We start from the raw sequence: 18,916 nt of genomic DNA, 5'->3' as shown, positions 1-18,916 counted from the left end.
GTGTGACACTGCCATTGGGATAAAACACTAACAGATTTCACAGAGACCTCTCAGTGCTCGGTTAAAGCCAGCGCGAGCAGATGCGCTGCCCTCAGTCCTCATCAATCCTCCTGTCGCACCTATCCGCAGCAATAAGATCCACTCATTTCAGCCTTGAAACCAAACAGCTACAGAGGCTTTGATCCAACACAGCATTGAAGTATATGCTTAATAATATCCACACGAACCCAAGGCTCTTCACACTCCTACAACAGAGCGTGTATTTCTGACCTTTGCAGGACACCATGCAGGACCATGAAGGAGAAAAGGGATGAAGGGCTATAATAGGATGAGTTACCCAGCAGGAAACTGTCCCAAGAAGGCTTAGTTAGCTATGAACTCCTTATAAAGTTTCATCCTTTCTGCTGTATGTCTTTTTACTGGAAACTTAATTTTCCACGTAAAAGTTATGAATCGGAGGAATATTTATTTATTAAGACATCAGGTTGTACTGCATGACTCAGGAAGCTGGTCAGCTCACCCAAACCATGCTGCGCTGCGTTACAAGTGTGTGGCTTAGGGATGCAATAGCAAACCCCATCAAGATAATTCAGAATAATGAGGATTTGACAGGTTGCCTGTGTGAACATTTGTTGGTTATTAAATATAAGCAATAGGGGCATTACCACCAGTGATGACAAATGTTTGACAAAAATGCTAAATCTGACCGAGGTCTGGGCTGGCATCGACAATGAGTTGCACTGATTTTTAAAGACATCCTGAGGGATTCACTGTCACTGGATTACGTGGGTTGAACAGACAAGTTTGTGTTTAGCATTTCCTTTAAAAACTCTTGTTTAGGAAACGTTAAAAGACCGTGAGAGAGAAGGTCTTAGGCTTAGAGAGCCCAAAGGAGAACAGGGAGGGTTCTAAAGGGAAAAGACCCTTTAGAGAAAAAAAAAATCCAGGAGCATCTTAGTTCCACTTTATCTTCACCAAACCCAGACCTTCAAGTGCCTGTTTCACTTCTGAAAGGGAGACTTAGCAGTTTGTGTCATTTAAAGCCAAGGCATTTAGGAATGCATGAGTGTACCTGGGAGGGTTTTCAGAGACATCTGTGTAACTCGCCAGAGCTGAGCACTCTTCCACACCTGTAGCAGCTGAAATAGTTTTAAAATTCCACCCTTCTTAGGTTTGATAAGGCCTGAGACCCAGGTTTTATGGCTAGGTTCAAGTATAGCAGGTTTTCCTGGAGCTTTGCACAGTTTGGAGAGACTCTGCTTTGAATTGCTATGTTGACATAAGCATGCCCTTGATTAGAGGATCATCTATGTTTATCTTAATGCATACTTTCTTTTAATAATTACCTTGTCCTTAGCAACAACTGGTGACTTTAATAGTCACTGTCTTGAGTAATAAGCATGGAAATGTGCTCATATTTTGCTGAATCAAACTTCTACCAGGCAAGCCCACACATTAAAGTAGTCGTTCCCTGTGAATTTACATTTTGGAGTAACTGGAGGCACCGGTATGACAAATAGAGCAGCAAACCCAGGGATTTTTTCCTAGTCCATCACACAGGCCTGTTGTGGGAAGATGTAATCTGTGTCCCTGCAAGGCTTTGTTTGGTTTAGATTATAACATGGCACAAGCCTGGCTTGCTGGCAAGGCAACATCTGTCCGTGAGGGATGCAGCAAGACCGAGCCCAAAGGAGGAGATGGTGAATCAGTGACCCCTGGGTTTGTTAGCGGTTGGGCAATCACAGGCATGGTCTTTGGTGCTGAAGCAGCAGACACATTCCTCCCACATTCGAAGCACAGTGTTGCCTTTCTTAGTATCAAACCACTTCAGTGACGATTTGCAAATCCCTGGCTTGGGTTTGCCCAGCGTCTCAGATATTGTGGCTGCTCCTTGGGAAGGCTCCGTGTGCTGGCTGTGAGCAGCAGCCTAACTTCAAATTTGCAGCAAATTTGGCGCTCCCATTCCCATGTGAACTCCCTGAACTTGCCACGGAGCAGCCTCTTTTGTTGTTTTTTTTTTTTCATGCCCATCACTAAACATGCCTCAGAGGCAACGTGGAAGTGCCATGCATCTATAAATGCCCATCATGGTGCTCCCAGCCCCATGGGAGGTGCCCGGTGCTGGTTTCCAGCAGGCATTTACAGCACCTGGAGGGCTCCCGTGCCAGGGTCTGTCCCCCCACGTTTCAGGAGCACGGCCCCATTGCCATGGGAGCTTGAATTTCTGGCTGTTTTTCAAAACTCTGTTAAAGGAGCTGTTATTCAAAATCCATTCTTACGTTGGAAGGGAATTGTTTTCTCTCTCTCCTTTTATCTCCAAACAAGTCAAGTCAGCAAAAGCACAAAGTGAAAAACATGCACCCAAGAAGTTATATTTAGAAACTGGTTAGTCCATATTTAACATTCCTGTCAGTGCTTACGCTATTTTGCATGTCTGGACTGGTGTTAAACTAAATTAAATACATGCAAGCATGACATTTATTATTCTAGAGCTCAGCACATGAATAACAAAACTGCCTATCTAATTTCACTGCCACAAATCCTGGAGATGTGGCTTGAAATAGGATGTTCTTATGATTATCTGACTTCTTCCTGCATTTCAGTAAATCAAGGAAAGGTCAGCTCCGGGGGAAACTGAAAAATAACAGCTTAAAAACAGTTTCGTAACGAGAAGCTGTGTTGCTTAGCAGATTCACTCAGGGGTCCAGCACAGAGTATCCTTGAGTGGAGGACACGCACAGCAGTGGCTTTTTTAATGTATGTGAATAAGGAAAGCGAAGCTGCCGTTTGGACGGGCTGGGTCTGGTTTTGGCCACACACCTGATGAGGCTCGCTGGCTTCAGGGCAACAACACGGGGAAGCCCAGGACTTTTCTAGGGAGGCAATTGCAAACGTGGGTGAGGTGCGAACCCACAGCCCCTTGCAGCCCCTTGTTTCTGGGGCTGAGACCGGAGCTCAGAGGAGTCTTGTCTTGCCACGGCAGCCCCAGGTAAAAGCGTCCACCTGTCCTGCCGTCACCACTCCTCTAGTTAACGGAGAGTGGTTTTTCACGTGGTCACACTATTTTGAAGGCGGAGGTGCCAAGGCAGAGGGCACACATAGCGGTGTGAACCCCGTCCCACAACACAGCAGTCTTGGAGCAAGGTGGAGCACTCACCCTTCCCAAATCCCAATATAACCATCAAACTACACTGCTCCCAGCTCCAAGAGAAAGAGGGAGTGAATGGTGTTTGCTTATCTTTGTTTTAAAGTCAGAGCATCATGTTTTTGTTAAAAACAAGACTGTTTCAATGTTCAAAATCCTCCCCTCGACTTGGCACCTCTGCTTAAGCATAAAGTACTTTGCAGCGATAGCCAGGCTTCAGGCTTGCCATTTGTTTCTAATTACTGCTTTGAATGATTCCACTGAAATTAAATACATGCAAGTGTAGCATTCCTTAAAGTTCAGTGTTTACTTAAAGAGTTTATTACTTATTTTTACTGGAATAATACAGAATGTAGTCAGTAAGATGAACCTTTTCCCAAATGCATTCTCTGCAGAAAGCCGCGGAAGGAAGGAGGGAGAATGAATGTGTTTGAATGAAATTACAGCAAAGAGATTATTTTGCTTTCTAGACATCCGCACTGCCTGGACTTCACCCTTTTCTGGTCCAGCCAGGACCTTAAAAAGCTTTCTGTGCTTTTAACCCCTCCATGGAGCCAAGTGTGTGTGTGGAGGAGGTTATGAGCAACCTGGCTTGGCAAAGGGAGATGTGGCATGGGGTAAATGGAAGACCCCATCAACTCTGACTACCCCAGGGCAGAGGAAAGCATTGAGAGCAAGTTGGAGACATGCAGGCGGATCTAAAATTGAGAGGTTTGGGAGGGCATGCAGCGGGAGGTTTTGCAGCCCACAAGCTGTATGAGGGGTTGCAATTGTCCCAAGCCACAATTTCCGCAAGGCTTTCTGCCCAGTCCTCTCCTGGCTTAGATTAACAGCCATGGTGTTAGCAGGATCAGACTGATGCTTGCCTGTGAGCAATGCTGTAGGATCTGAGCAGCTCCCAGTGTCTCACTATAGGAAGCGCTGTGCTAACTTTGGGGATTTAGACTCTTCAGGAGCTACATCATCAATTTTCTTTGCATTGGATGTTCATGCACAGCTGATTGTTATCCAAAGTAAAAAGTTCTTGAGTGATCTCAGTCCCTTTTCAAGGTGGGAAATGTGTTTTGTCTAACAGACTGTCAGTTTAACTCCCTGGCTAAATGAAGCAACTTAAGACCAAAAATCCCACTTCCTCTGTTGCAAATATCTCAGCAAGACCTTGGATGACACCTGTGCTCCAGCGTTCCCTCCTTTGAGGAGTGGGCCAACAGTTTTTGCTGACTCAGTTACTCCTTTCATTATCACGCCAGCCCCACCACAGGAAGCACAAGGGGAAACCAGCAGCGTTGGCAGAGTAACCCTGAAACTGGATCTTGTTCCTTTAGGGAAAGCAACATACCTCCACATTGGCGAAGTCATTGATGGCATCGACATGCGGGCAGAAGTGGGGCTGCTGAGCCGCAATGTCGTGGTGATGGGCGAGATGGAGAGGCGGTGCTATGAGTACAGCAGCAAGTTATGCTCCTTCTTTGATTTCGACACCTTTGGGGGACACATCAAGGTAAGGCTGGAGCCCTCTCCTTGCACTTTCCTCCTCCCAGCCGCACCTTCACATACCAAGGAAGCCAGGATGCAGAAAGGGAAAAATCCGTCGTGTCAGCTGCTGAGCAAACAGCCTCTCCCCACAGTGCAGCAGATCCACCCCGCTGCTGCTGCCTGTTCCTTGGCTTTGAAGTGCACCTCATGCCCCTGCAGACATTGCTCAGCCATCCAGGCTGATGCTCAACCCATCCAGGATACAGTCTCCACATCCCAATTCTGGTGGTTCTCAGCCGCGGGACTTTGATTTGAGCCCAGCTGACTGAAACTCATGGAAAACATTAAATGCAAATGGTTTTCCTTCTAAAATTAAGTCAAATGTAGCCATGGCAGTAGTGGTGGTATCACAGAGCAACTATGGTCCCCTTAGCCACCATGACCCTCTTACCTTCACCCTGCAGCCATAGACTCTCTTCCACACAGTAAACCTCTAGCAGATGCAGTACAACCCTCCCTATCCCTGTATTCCCCCTCCTTCTTACCCTCAACGGTCTTTTATGTTTCTTAACTGATGTTCTGTTGTTCTCCAGATTGGTCTTGATTTTAAGGCTACCCATATTGAAGGTCTAGAATTGAAATATATGGGCCAGCAGACAATGGGACATTACCCAATTCACTTCCATATGGCTGGAGATGTGGATGAGAAAGGAGGCTACAACCCTCCAACGTACGTGAAGGATGTCTCCATCCACCATACCTTCTCCCGCTGTGTCACAGTCCATGGATCCAATGGTTTACTGGTAAGAAGCCCCAGTGTCTACCTTAGAGATCAAGGCACCAGACAAAATGTTTCCTCATAGCATGAATACAGCTTAATTATTGCAAGGCGATGTGTTTTATTGTTAGAGCTAGTGTCTGACTCCTCTCCCCGTCCTGATTATGTGGATATATATTCCAGGCTTATTTCAACCTGCATTAAAAAGGAGGCAGCCAATGTGGCACTGTAGCCTGTGCGTGACTCAGAGCGGGCAGAGCTTTTGTCTGTGTGCAGTGATGTCTGCAGACCAGCCCATCTCTAATGAGTAGTTGGATCTATCTATAGACAGAGAGCTTGCTATTTAAAGAGGATAATCAGAAGGTTTAAGTGTGCTTCATCTTTCCTGTAATAAAGGTTTGTGTTTGCAATGCCATTCGCAACATTAAGCACTCACAGAGCTCTGATTTGTCAGAGTTGCTCTCCAAAAGAAGAAATCCTTTAGGGTAAATCTATAAAATGACCTATGCTTACCAGACAAGTTCCAGCACACCAGAGATGGTAAGAACACTTTCAGATTCTCCCCAGGTCCGCCTTCTTTGGGGTAAGGATGCAGAGGGAAAACAACGCTACCTTACTGAGCATCCTGGAGACTGGCACATAACCCCAAAAGGCTTTCCTCACTGTTATCCCATCTCTGACGGCTTCTTCTTACCCATATTCAGGAAATGGGCAGAAATCTATCCCAAAAGCAGAGCTGCTAAAGGTGTTAAATAAACACCAGGTTTGACTAGACAACTTTTCCCCAAGTATCAGCTCAAATATGAAGTCTTAAATGCCAAGATTTCTGTAGGCAAAGGACTCTCACCCATTCAGTGAGACGGCAGTGTATTCCAAAAGGAAAAAAGCATATGAGAGTCCTGAAGAGGAGCATTTGTACAGTCGAGAGCCCTGCTACACTCCGTAACAGAGTTTTAAGAGACGATACATCATAGGCAGTTGTAGCCTGGATGGTCACTGTGCATTAGGAGTTCACATCCATACCTGTTTTAAAGTTATCGTAATGTCTCATAGTAGGAGCCTGTAAGAATCTATTTTCCTTGAACTTATTTGGGGAATAGCATTTGCTTGCAATACCTAGCTAAGACACGATTTTTGCCTTTTACTTGCTGATGAATGCTTCCTCCTTTACTGACTCCAGCACATGGAGGGCTTCATCTTACAGTCCTCCCTTTGGCAAGGACTGCAGGCTACGACCTCTAAAAGTGGCAACTTGAAGGGGAAGTCACAGGCATAATTAAAATGCACAGAAGATGAAGAGAAGGCATTGAAATTGTAGCTGCAGAAGCAGAGCAGCTTTTATCTGCTATTTATGAATCTGAGGTTTTGGTTTTTGACCTCTATCCTTCTAAGTTTGTAACATGATTCTAAAAACCTACCAAGTGAACACAGCTTCTGAAGAAAAAAGGCATTCTACTATATAAATTATATAAGCCACTCGGGGTCATATGGCATCTTCCCAATTCGAAGTCACCAGTACAGGGGCTCAGTATATGATTAACGTGCAGAGTGGAAGGGCAGCGTTGCGGGGTTCATTTGTCACAGATCATGGGCTGTTACCAGCGGCACCATAAACGCGTTCTCTGGCTGCACAGAGGTTGCACAGCTGTTGATGGGCTGCAGGTCAGCTGAAGCTCTGCTTCTGGATCTAATGTGAGATCTTCATTCCCTATTGACTAATACTTGCCAAACCAAATACCCAGAGCCTGGCATTTTTCTTATTGGTCAGACGGATGGGTTCATATAGAGCATTTGGAAATGGTTCTGTCTCTTGTGCTTTCTCCAAGTGACAGCTGTGCCATGGGGTATCCACGTGCTCAGGGTTTTCCAGTGAAGACTGCATGATGAAATTTAGACAGGCTGATGTAGCTGATGAAAGCAGTTTGATTCTCTTACTGTTATTCAAGAGCTACAATTCCCTAAATGACCATGCTGTGCCTCCATGACAAGGCACCCAAGAGAAATCTTAGAATTTAGGACATATAATCTGAAACATTAGTCAAGAATTTAGTCTCTGTTGACTATAGTTTATCAAAATGTGTGAATGCTAAGCTCTACTCATAATACTTAACCTGTTTTTTATTTTAACCGTGTAATTATTGCTGACAGCTGAGAGGAAAGCCCCAGTGAAATAAAGCAATCTGACTAAGTTTGTTCAGTTGCGTCATGGAAGACAAGCTCCGAAGGTTGCATCACTTAAACATTGTTTCATTGCTCTGTGATAGACATCTGTAGTCAAGCAGCTCCATGCCTTGATTTGTCAGGTGATCCCACCACAATCTCCTCATCTGCTTTCTGACTCTCTTTTCCTTCCTTTCCTCTTCCTTCTTCCCCAGATATATTCACAAACACCCGCATGAGTCTCTGATGAGTACAGTGGTTATTCTATACATTTCCTAGTTGCCTGTTATCTTCTTGGGCAACACTACCTGTTTCTACATGCATGAACACCCTTTCTGCAGAAGCAATGAGCTCCATCTTTCCCCAGGTAACATTCATTCCCTCTGAGATCAGGTAGATCCAACGCATACTTTGCTGAGGGAAAATTTGCCTTGATGATATGCACAAGCCACACTTCAGAAATAGCCGTACAAAAAATCTAGCTGGACTGTCACACCTCGGCATAGCACAGCACTTAATGATGTCCTTGACATTAGGCCATTGATTTCAAAGGGGCTTCTTGCATGACTGTGGTTGAGTATCTGTGCAAATGCTTTAACAAGTGGGAGAGGGGCATCGGTTATTTTTAACTGTCATTAAAGCAGGCTGGTGATTTACATCAGACTTCCCTGCTTGCTTTGCTACCACTTTTCTAATGTCACTTCAAAGATGCTCGTATGGAAAACACTAGGAGAAAAGAGTGTCCAGTTATTCCTGATGACAGAAATGTTTTTCTGTGGGTCTGTCCGGTGTGCTAAAAGTCACTATCTCAACAGTAGTTTACTTCCACTGCTGGGCTATTCTGCACTTGTCTACAAATTCATATTCACTGGAAGGCACAGAGGGTCCTTCTGGAAAGAAATCTGTAGAAATTCTTTTCTCACCATAATTATTGTTTGAAAATGCAATAATTACCCAATGTTTTCTTTAATACATTGGCCATAAAACCACGTAGTTATGCCACTGCAATCCCAGGGATGAAACTTTGCTCTGATTTCCACCCTCTCCACTGGATCCCAGCGTGCAAGCTAAAATAGAAACAGCCATTGGGGAGGGAAATTAAATGGAGGTCAATAAACAGCCTGGCAGAATCCAGGGGAGAGCTGTACTTCATGGAATAACAGGTTGTGCTATCTAACTGCTTCAATGGTATCTGCTTTTAGTAATCCAGTTATACTACACAGCAGTTGTTTTACTGTGAAGGGCATTATCTGGCCATAAATTACTCATGGTTAAAGTAAGATTATAGCCTATTAGGAAGGTTTTAATCAAATAAAAAATTAAATCCATTGGAAAAATTATTTTGGAACAAGCATCTCGTTTGCTATCCAAGCATTTCAGTACTGGGCTTGCGCATGAAAACATGCACAGGAAACTAAGTCAGAGCTCACCGAGAGATGAGCTATGGGGGAAGTAATTAATCAGACAGAGAGTGACAAATACATTAGGGACCAGGTCCCTGGCTGATAACTCCGTGTTGTTCTGTAGGCTTTCAGGGATGAATTAGGAGAACAACGGGCGCTTGCTGGCTCTGAGCCCCTCTGCCAGTGCGCTCCTCTCTCTGCTTCACTCCTCTCGCCGTACCGGGAGATGTGTTCCCTTGCAGTGTTATTCCCCAGGCACAGAGGTGGGTTTTGCCCCAGCTATGGCCTGGTCACTACAGGTTTTCATGTCCCAGTCCTTGTGCTGCGCTGTGCTGTGCTGGCTGGAAAGATATATGGTCATACAAAGTGGCTAATATTTCTCTAAGGAAACCTTTTCCATCATCTAAATGTTGCAGCACCATTACTTACGTGTCTTTCCAATATTACTGTTGTGTGAGAGAAAGCTAATAGGTTTCGGTGGCCGTTTCTGTGCATTTCTGACATCTCTGTGGTTAAAAGACTTCCTCTACATTTTAGAAAACTTCTTCTGAAGATAACACACTCTCCTGAAATGTTGTTCTGTCCTGTAAACCTTTACGATTACAAGGCTGGGACAGCTCATTCTTCCAAGGAGGAACAGTTCAGTCTAGTGCATACATTTTACACCTAAATAAAGAAGCCTCGACCTTGCAAAAGCTATCATCTGATTAGAAAGTTAGCAGTAAATTTCGGTGAGGTAGCTTAAAGGAATGCACCACTTTGCAGGTCATTTTAGTTGTGTTTAATTTACTGTGATGACTCGTGTTCAGAGATTAGAGTATTTACACAGGAGCATGGATAATACATAATAGATGTGTGTGCAGACGTAAGCTTGTAATAGATTTGGCAAGCAAAGTGTTCTTTCTTATGTGAAAACATATTTGTAATCGTTTCAACACCAGTCCTGGGATTTTACTTGAAATTGGTGTTCCTTGCCTTGAGAATGAGGCATGAAGATGAAGAGGAGTCTCAGGCCTGTTTACAAAAGTAATTCAGGTGCTTGAGCACCCAGGTCTTTCAATGACACCATAAAGAATAGGTCTTCTATCCAATTCAATATTGTCTGTTGCCTCTTGGCAATTGCTGCTTCATCAGACGCATTTGTAGGAACACACTGGTGTCAAGCGGAGCTTTGCCAGGAAGGTTTACTAAGTTGAAGGTGGTTGATGGGTGATGGCTGATGTGCAGAGCAAGGAGAGAGCCCGGGAGCGCCAGTACTTCGCCTGGCCAATGGAGACCTGAAATTAATTTTCCATATCCCAGACACAGCCACTAACAACAGACTTGTTGGACACGGTGTGTCTGAAGGTTGTTTCCCAGCCAGTCCTAGCCTTAGGCTTCAAATTCACATATCTACTCCTGAAATTGTTTTCTCAGATCTTTCAGTGGGGTGATGGGTATTGTTCTGTCTAACACAACGGTGTCCTGATGTTAACAACATTCAAACCAAAACCAGAACAGCACTGATTAACACCAGCTGATTTGTCTCAGGGTCAAGTAAAGCTTCTGTCAACAACTTGGAAAAAATGATCAGGTCAAACCTAAAACAAGCCAGCCTGTCTGGAAAACAACTTGCCACCTCTCTGATAGCCTGAAAAAATATTTTTTCAGCTCAGCTGCGTTTTTCAGATGCATTTTATGTAGCTGCTCATGTAACTCCACATGAAGATGAATGAGCCCAGATGTGATTTGACCATCTAACATCCTCCATTCATACCCCATCCTGTGTTTTTTCCAGCCTCATGCTAAGACAGTCTCTGATTTCACAGGCAGACAAGAGAATGGAATGAGCATTTCCTAGGGGATGACAAATTCTAATTAAATTTAAGTGTTGGAGTTATTGCTTAGACTATAAGCTCTTAAGAGCAGAGAGTGATCTTGCTTTTGCTTTTGCTTATACACCCTGAGTTCAAGAGGGTACTGAGGTTCCTATGTGCCATTGCTGTAAAGTTTCTTCTTCTTATGCAGTGGCTGAAGCATGAAACCGGAACACTGACCTTTGTTTTGTTCATGCAGGTGAAGGATGTTGTGGGTTATGATGCACTGGGCCATTGCTTCTTTACGGAGGATGGACCAGAAGAGCGCAACACGTTTGATCACTGCCTTGGACTGCTTGTTAAACCTAGCACTCTGCTCCCCTCCGACCGAGACAGCAGGATGTGCAAGCTGATCACGGAGGGCGCTTACCCGGGGTACATCCCTAAACCCAGGCAGGACTGTAGGTGAGTGGGAGCCTTCCTTTTCTTCTTTCTTTTCTTTGCAGGACTTAGCCAGAAAAGATAGCTTTACGTGTATATGGTTATGTAGTCATCTCTAGAGGTCTGTGCTGCATGCCCCAAAGGTAGGGAGAGCAGTCTCCTCGGGACCTTTGTACTTGTGCTATTCAGATGCCTACACACCTAGGGTGTAATTTTCATTTTTAGCATAAAGTCAATTGAGATGGTTGCTACCTCAGATATTGAAAAACTCTCTTTCTTTTGGAGTCTTGACCCCAAAAAGTTGCCGAGTTCAGAATGGGCTGGGTTCTGACATTGGTGCTCATGTCAAATGGTAGCTGATTTTGAAAATACTCCTATGAATTCAGAAGTCATTATTTGTGAAGAATGGATACTGTGGAGTGAAATCAAAATAATATAATAAATGCAGTTTAGCACAGAATTGGAACTTGACAATAAAAGATCAAAGACTGTATATGCCCATTGGATCTCTAATAGGCTGTCTATACATGAGCTCATGAAAATGTTTCCATGAGAACTTCTCAAAACTTCTGTTTGCCACAAACACTGTATTAAACTTGAAAAATGCCGAATGCCTTTCATCTCCTTTTTTGCCAGATCCTTTCCTCTAAGTGTCATTGTAGATCTGCCAACTGAGGTTTAAATGAGGATTATAGAAGCATTTGCAATAAGAAGGGATTTTACAAGTTCTTTTTGCCGTTCTGTTGCCTTGTAGAAAAAAATTCAGGTGAAGTATAGAAGAGACACAACCAGCTCAGCCGCACAGTTAAGCATTAGAATTTTTTCTTAGAGGAATTATATAATCATAGAATCATAGAATAGTTTGGGTTTGGAAGTTAAAGTTAAGGGTTATCTAGTCCAACCCCCCTGCTGTGGGCAGGCACATCTTCAACTAGATCAGGTTGCTCAGAGCCCTGTCCAACCTGACCTTGAATGTTCCCAGGGATGGGGCATCTACCACCTCTCTGGGCAACCTGTGCCAGTGTGTCACCACCCTCATTGTAAAAAATTTCTTCCTTATATCTAGTCCAAATCTACCCTCTTTCAGTTTAAAACCATTACCCCTTGTCCTGTCACAACAGGCCCCGCTAAAATGTTTGTCCCCGTCTTTCTTATAAGCCCCCTTTAAGTTCTGATAGGCCGCAATAAGGTCTCCCCGAAGCCTCCTCTTCTCCAGGCCGAATAACCCCAACTCTCTCAGCCTTTCTTTATATGAGAGGTGTTCCATCCCCCTGATGATTTTTGTGGCCCTCCTCTGGAATTCATGGGTTTTTCATAAGTAGTAATTTTTAAGCACAGGTTAGAGAAATGCCAGTCACAAATAGCGTAGTTGTAGTTGACCCTGTCATAAGGCAGGGTATGGACTCGCTGAGCTCCTGAAGCCCATTCTCGCCCTCCTTTCCATGATTTTCTAGCTGTTCAGGGAACCTACTCATTTTGATGCATATCAGGCAGCTAATTATCTTTCTTTTTCTTCCCCCATCCCTCCAACTCCTCTTGAGAGAGTACTAAACTCTTAAAGTAAAACCTGTGTGCATAGCAGCTCGGCAAGCAGATCCCCAGCTGTAGTCCAGGAAGCATAGCAAGTGGTCTGGAGAAGATCTGTGGAACCATGTTGTTTTCAGAGTGTTTTCCATTAAAAGCTGGATGTCAAGCTTGCCTTTAAGAGTTTAAAATTGATGGTGGATCATCTTGAGGACAAGACCCCTGTGCAACAGAGGTCTTCCACGGTGAAGATTTGTCTTGAGACCACAGAGCATTGGTGCGGTGTTGAGGCTGCTGAGAGACAGGAACAATTCTGCCTGTAGTCCAGATTTTTCTCCAGGATTTTATTCTGCTGTAGTTGGCGGGGGCGAAAAAATCTACACTAAAAAAAAGCTAAATTTCTGACCCACAAAAAGCCAATGAAAGAATCTCTGGAGCCAGACTTCCATCCTGAAAATGAGACAGTTAGAAGCTGATTGATGCCTAACAGCTAAAAATCTTTGGGGGATTTCTTTTATTTGGAAATACTCTGAATCTGCTGAGACTGTATCAGTATCACCCATTCTGTCCTCAGAACAAACTGGGGTTTTGTCCAAAGAAACATATTTTTAGCTTTTTACTTTGGCAAGGGAAATAGATGAATTCATGCAATGCTCTTTTTCACATCTGTGTTTGTTTATAAATTACACTTAATGTCTCCATTCATAAAATAAGAGTTAATCAGCCATTGTGCCCATTTTCCACTGATAATCCGTTTAATAGTCAGAGGTACATATTTTGTGTCATTTAGAAGACTCTTACATGAAAAAGAGCTAGGAAGAATAGGCGGAGATCTAATGAAAAGGTCCTACGGTACTTTGATCTGCGATGTCTTCCTTTGTAAAAGAATTCAAGGTCTGATCATAAAAATGGCTTGTTTTGCACGGGGCTCATCCAGCCTGCAAGTGCATGAGTACAGGAATGCTACCCTGGGGCGGCGGCCAAGGCACCCAGCACAGGGCCGAGGGACGAGCACTGGTTTTTTTGAGGTAGGCAGGCAGCCACTGCCAGAAATTAAGACAATAGGGTTGTGCCAAATGACACAGTAACCTGCCCAATCCACATGGCTCTGAGGAATGGGATCGGGCTGAAAGACAGGTCACTGTGAAAATATAATGTCCTTGCCCTTGCCTACGCAGCAGGAGGTAGTCTATAAATAATCTCAAATTGTTTCTTTCTAGGCCCAAAATAGAAAAATTTTGCTACGATAAAGCCGCACAAACGGAACTTCACCTTAGGCCAGCAAAATCAGTTGGCCTAAAGCCCCCGTGAAGTCCTTCATAGCAAGATTAAAATAGACATAAGGGTTCCATAGGTTCATCCCCTGCAGGAGGGTGAATCTCACCCAGCAAATTTAGGGAGCCAGTCTGCTGGTTGTAAGTGCTGGATGTTTTCCTCCCAAAGTTCATGTTCCTGTAGGTTAATGAATGCTGTGTGTCATTCATTGATGGACAGCGATGGATTTATCTTTCCTCCTTGATGGGAATCTTTCAATTAAGAGTCTTTTATGTGCATTGGACAAATGGAGTCCTTTTGTCCCAAAAGAAATGCGTAGAAGGGTGGGAGCAAATAGAGTTAATGAATCACAGCAGCTCTTGGAAAAGGCAGGTACCGGGGCACGCTTGGAAAGCCCTTAAGAGGCAATTCGTTGGGTCCCTTGATTAAACGAGTCTCTAATGAACCTGAGGGCTTATTTGGGGGCAAAGTTCTTTTCTGTGACTTGTGCAACAACGTATTTACCTTGTCATAAAACATGATTGACATCTGACAGCTTCATAGCAGGCTTGGAATTGCAGTCAAAATTCCTCATTTAATACTTGGGGTTTTAAAAGATAAGGCCATGCTCTCTGTCAAACCGCAGAGGACACATGTGCCATGAGAACAGAAAGGAAAAAAAACCCATTCCCTTTGCCCCCTAGGCAGGACCCCTTATCTGGGGAGCTATCGGCCCTGCCTGTACTGGGGGAGTTGGTCGGTGACTCTGGTGTGTGCTCGAGTGTCATTTTCATGTTATTCTTTGTTTTTCCTGACCTGTAGTGCCGTATCCACCTTCTGGATAGCCAACCCACACAACAACCTTATAAACTGCGCAGCTGCGGGATCTGAAGTGAGTGCAGAAGTTTCTTATTTGGTAACAACTCAGACCGGTTACAGCCCTGCAAGGCTGAGGCTCTTGCTGGAATAAAACCTGCTTCTGTTACTCAGGCATTTTTGAAACTGCTAGATCAAGACATATATTAATGTGGCTGGTGCTGCCAATAAAAAATAATGCTTTTCCTTTTGCTCCACACTTCTTGCCACTTGCTGTTTCTAGGGCTGGATGGCTTTAACAAAAATTCCCAGCCTTTGCACAGTGTGCAGCCTGAATAAATTAAATAAATATGACTGCGGAGTCCCAGTGAAGTCTTTGGCAATGATTCTGTTGATTGCAGTACAGTAATGGTGCTCTGAAATTTCAATCAGTACTAATGCTAATTCCACAGGAATTCTTGGTCACATCAGGAGCCTTTATTTTCCTACTAAGACAAATAAACAAGCAAACCAAGCCTTAAACAAAGAGATGTGGTCTTTCCAAAGTTTCCAAATCTGAGTACCTAGGTTGGGGCTCCTAGATACACTTTTAGGCAACTAAATTAAAATGATCTGATTTTTAAGATCTGCGCATGCAGTGATAGGAGGACATGAGAGTGTGTGTGTGTGTGTTATGGATTTTGAAAGTCTCGCTTATAGCTTCAATATAGATGTCAAAGCTTAACTTAGGGCACCTTGAAGATGCAGGAGTGTAAATGTGAATGTATGTGTGTGTTAAACTCTTTGCTGCATGTAGTTATACAGGTCAATGCTGCTAGCTGTGATTTGTCCTGAAATCTTCTGCCTTACGTCTTATGGCTTTACTGACAAATCCTTGGGCTAATGTAGACCAGCAAAGAAGTTCAAGCAAAGTCTCAGATGTCCGTTCTCTTTCTCAGGAAACAGGCTTTTGGTTTGTTCTGCACCACGTGCCGACGGGGCCCTCAGCAGGCATGTATTCCCCCGGCTACTCGGAGCACATGCCGATGGGGAAATTCTCCAACAACCGCGCGCATTCCAACTACCGGGTGAGTCTGCACGCAACGGGAACGCTGCCCTCGAAAAAACCACCATCTTCTTGCTCCAGCTCTTTGGGTCTGCAAGCTATTAATGCCTGTGCTTTCTGTTTCACTGAAAGTTACTGCAAGCTTGTTTGTGTCTACAGATAAAGCAGCTTGCGTGCCGGCGTGGGAGCTCTCACAGTCAGCCAGCACCCGTTTCACTTGGCTCTTGGGCATTCAGAGAGGCTCTTCCCTCTGCTCAGGCTGCTTCTCTGCTTCTGCACTCCTAAAATAGTGCCTCCAGGAGCATCTATTGGCAGCTTGTCTAATTATAGACCTCAACTGCCAATGTTAGCAATTAACTGAACAGCTTCTAGAGGGATAAATACAGGCCACTGTGTCTAATCGCCTTCTCTTTACTTATTTATCCTTAGCATGCCATGTTGTGGGGCTGTGCGTTGCTGTTACTGAGCGCTTTAGACTGCAGCAGGGTGTTAACGTGTCTTTACAAGAGAGGTGCAGTTTCTGGAGATTTACGGCAATTTTGGGGGGTATATGCAAGTCTGGATAGTCCTGGCAGCCCTCGGTTTCACATGCTACTAGCAGAAGCAGTTAATTAGGATTGTGCTTTGGCTTAGAACAATTGGAGGTAAAGCCTGGGGATGGAAAGAACTATAGAATATATAAATATACTGTAATATTGCATCTCTCTTTTCTTTTAGGCTGGAATGATCATCGATAACGGCGTTAAAACCACTCCAGCCTCCGCCAAGGACAAAAGACCTATCCTGACACTGATTTCTGGGAGGTAAAGTGTTTTGCACAGTTTGGTTTGGAAAAGACTTCTCTATAGCACTGACTGAAAGCTATGAAATTGCCCCTGAGGAAGCTGACAAGAATCATTGCTATGCCTTTGGGGTGGCTCTTATTGAGGAAAGGTCTTCGCTTAGATTTACCACTTTCTAACTTCATCTTCTCCATTCCCCTTCCTAAGGGACCCCCAGCACCCTTCTGGTTTTGTCCTTGCTCTTTAGCTCTGAGCTGAGCTGGCAAGGATGTTACATCTGCTCTAGGGTGTTCTATTGACTTTTTTTTTTTTTAGATAAGCAAGAAAATTAAATGCTGTCTGGTCAACAGCCCTGCTGGGCAGAACGTGCTGCAAGAGTTTCCCAGGAATAAGAAATTAAAGTATTTCCTGGGAATGCTGTTGATTTTCTTCATTCTTTTAGGACCTGCTTGAACAGGGAGTGCTTATGTGGTGGAGCTCACACTTTGATTTCAAATTTCTGTCTAGTTCCAAACCTGACACTGCAATAATAATTACAATTAAATACACAGAGCGACCCTTCATCTCTGCTGCTTGCACAGCCTCTGTGTAGCATAATGGAGTAATTTAGAAATACGGGAAGCCTCTCTATAGAGCATATCATATTGGCAGACCTAGCATGGTCTGGTGGCTTCTGAGAATCCCCTCCCCAGAGCTGACCCCAGCGAGGAGGCTGGTGTAAGCAGAGGGCTTCTTGCGGGCAAAGTGTAATAGCATAAGGACTGCACTTGCACCCTTTTATCTTATTAGAGGTTGAGTCTGGCTCTTAACTTAGTTACCAACCCCAGGGAGAGAAAAGGGCTTAGATATTCTCAGGTTTCATAGTTTTCTTTTCTGACAGACCGATTGCCTCCAGTTGCACCCAACCTGCATTCCCCCACAACTGGGTTTCTTGACAGAAGAAACCATGTAGGGAAGAGAAACCCGCTGAAAACCTCTGCTCAGCAGGGGAGAATGACAATTTTTTCCTTTTCTCCTTTCCATCTCTGGGGCGTGGGTTACACAGATTGCTGTAGTCACACACTGGGCAAGCATTGCAGGGGTGGGATCAGTCCTCCTCCCCAAGGGAACCCAGCCAGCAGCTCAGATATCGGTTATCCTGGGATCCACATCACCCCAGTGCCCTGCCTAGCAGCTGATGCTAAAAGATCTTCAAAAGTGAATATTATTTACATTATTTTAATGCTCAATTAATTGAAATGATTAATTCAATGATAAAAGTAACTGCTAAAAAAATAAGTTATTAAGAGCCGCCTGCTCTGCACGTATCTCCAAATTCTCTTGGGAGCCTGATACTGCTTTTCCATATAGCTGAACATGTGCCTTGGGAAACTGCCTGCTGCCACAGGCGCAGCAAGTGATTACAAAAGGCAATCTGTCCCTTGCCGTACAACGGCAGGAATGACCCCTGGAAGCCAAGCAATTCATAACGCAGTCGTGTTTATGCTCAGGGATTACCCACCAGCACAGGCTGCAGCTTAGATTATTTATACTGTTTTCCACTTTTCATGTGTCAAGACAGAAAGACTGAATAAGTGATTATAGCTGGACTGGCTGGGGCAAACTTTGAGGTAGCCTGGGCAGTTACAGAATTGGAGAGGTTATTCTGCATTCTGTTACAGCATTAAATATCTAGGCCAAATTCTGTACTCTGTTGTGTTCCTCCAGTTACACATGGATGTGAATGAAACTGGAATCCATCTCAAAATATCTGTATTTAACAACGTCTGGGGAATTCACATGCGCTGATACTAAATCTCTCTCTGAAAGCAAATTCACATTCACAATGATGAAGCTGCCAAAGCAATATTCATTTACTGGAACCCTATCAGCCTGATGCTCAGTTTTAGGTTGATATGATGGCTTATTAAGTAAAGCAAAGCGCTATTGAATATCTGTTAGCAATTTGACAGCTTGGCCTCACTACCCATTCGTGCGGCATGAATTTTAATCTCTGGACCATCCGCTGCTGGCACTGAGTTGGATACTCATCTGTCAAGTTTTCTAAGCTGTGTAGAATGATGGAAGATGCTCTTTCAGTAGCAAAAGGGAGAGCTGTGCCTCAGGACCGGGTAAATGACAGCCAAGCTCAGCGTCACCATAGCGAGCCAGGTCCTTGCTCAGATCCTATGGCCCAAGCGGTGGCCAACAGGCAGCTGAGGGCACACGTTGCTGCAGTTTCCACTTGTGTCTGTTGTTTTTCCTATGTCAGGCCAATATTTCATCATACTTGAGAACTTCAGAGTTAATAAATCTT

The 18,916-nt window shown here is 44.2% G+C and overlaps 1 protein-coding gene across 2 annotated transcripts in view; it reads left to right on the top strand.

Annotated features, from left to right (window-relative positions):
- The window catches only part of CEMIP (cell migration inducing protein, hyaluronan binding), a 52,893-nt gene that overhangs the window by 19,033 nt on the left and 14,944 nt on the right, over positions 1-18,916 (top strand). For both annotated transcript variants that reach the window (XM_009578378.1, XM_009578377.1), the window contains exons 11-16: positions 4,471-4,646; positions 5,215-5,424; positions 11,018-11,223; positions 14,800-14,869; positions 15,732-15,860; positions 16,556-16,641. In XM_009578378.1, coding sequence (XP_009576673.1) covers positions 4,471-4,646; positions 5,215-5,424; positions 11,018-11,223; positions 14,800-14,869; positions 15,732-15,860; positions 16,556-16,641 — 877 coding nt within the window. The remainder of the gene's footprint in view (positions 1-4,470; positions 4,647-5,214; positions 5,425-11,017; positions 11,224-14,799; positions 14,870-15,731; positions 15,861-16,555; positions 16,642-18,916) is intronic.

The sequence above is a fragment of the Fulmarus glacialis genome, unplaced genomic scaffold (genome assembly GCF_000690835.1).
Source record: "Fulmarus glacialis isolate BGI_N327 unplaced genomic scaffold, ASM69083v1 scaffold19775, whole genome shotgun sequence".
NCBI classification, from domain to species: Eukaryota; Metazoa; Chordata; class Aves; order Procellariiformes; family Procellariidae; genus Fulmarus; species Fulmarus glacialis.
This window is presented reverse-complemented; position numbering and strand designations above follow the sequence as displayed.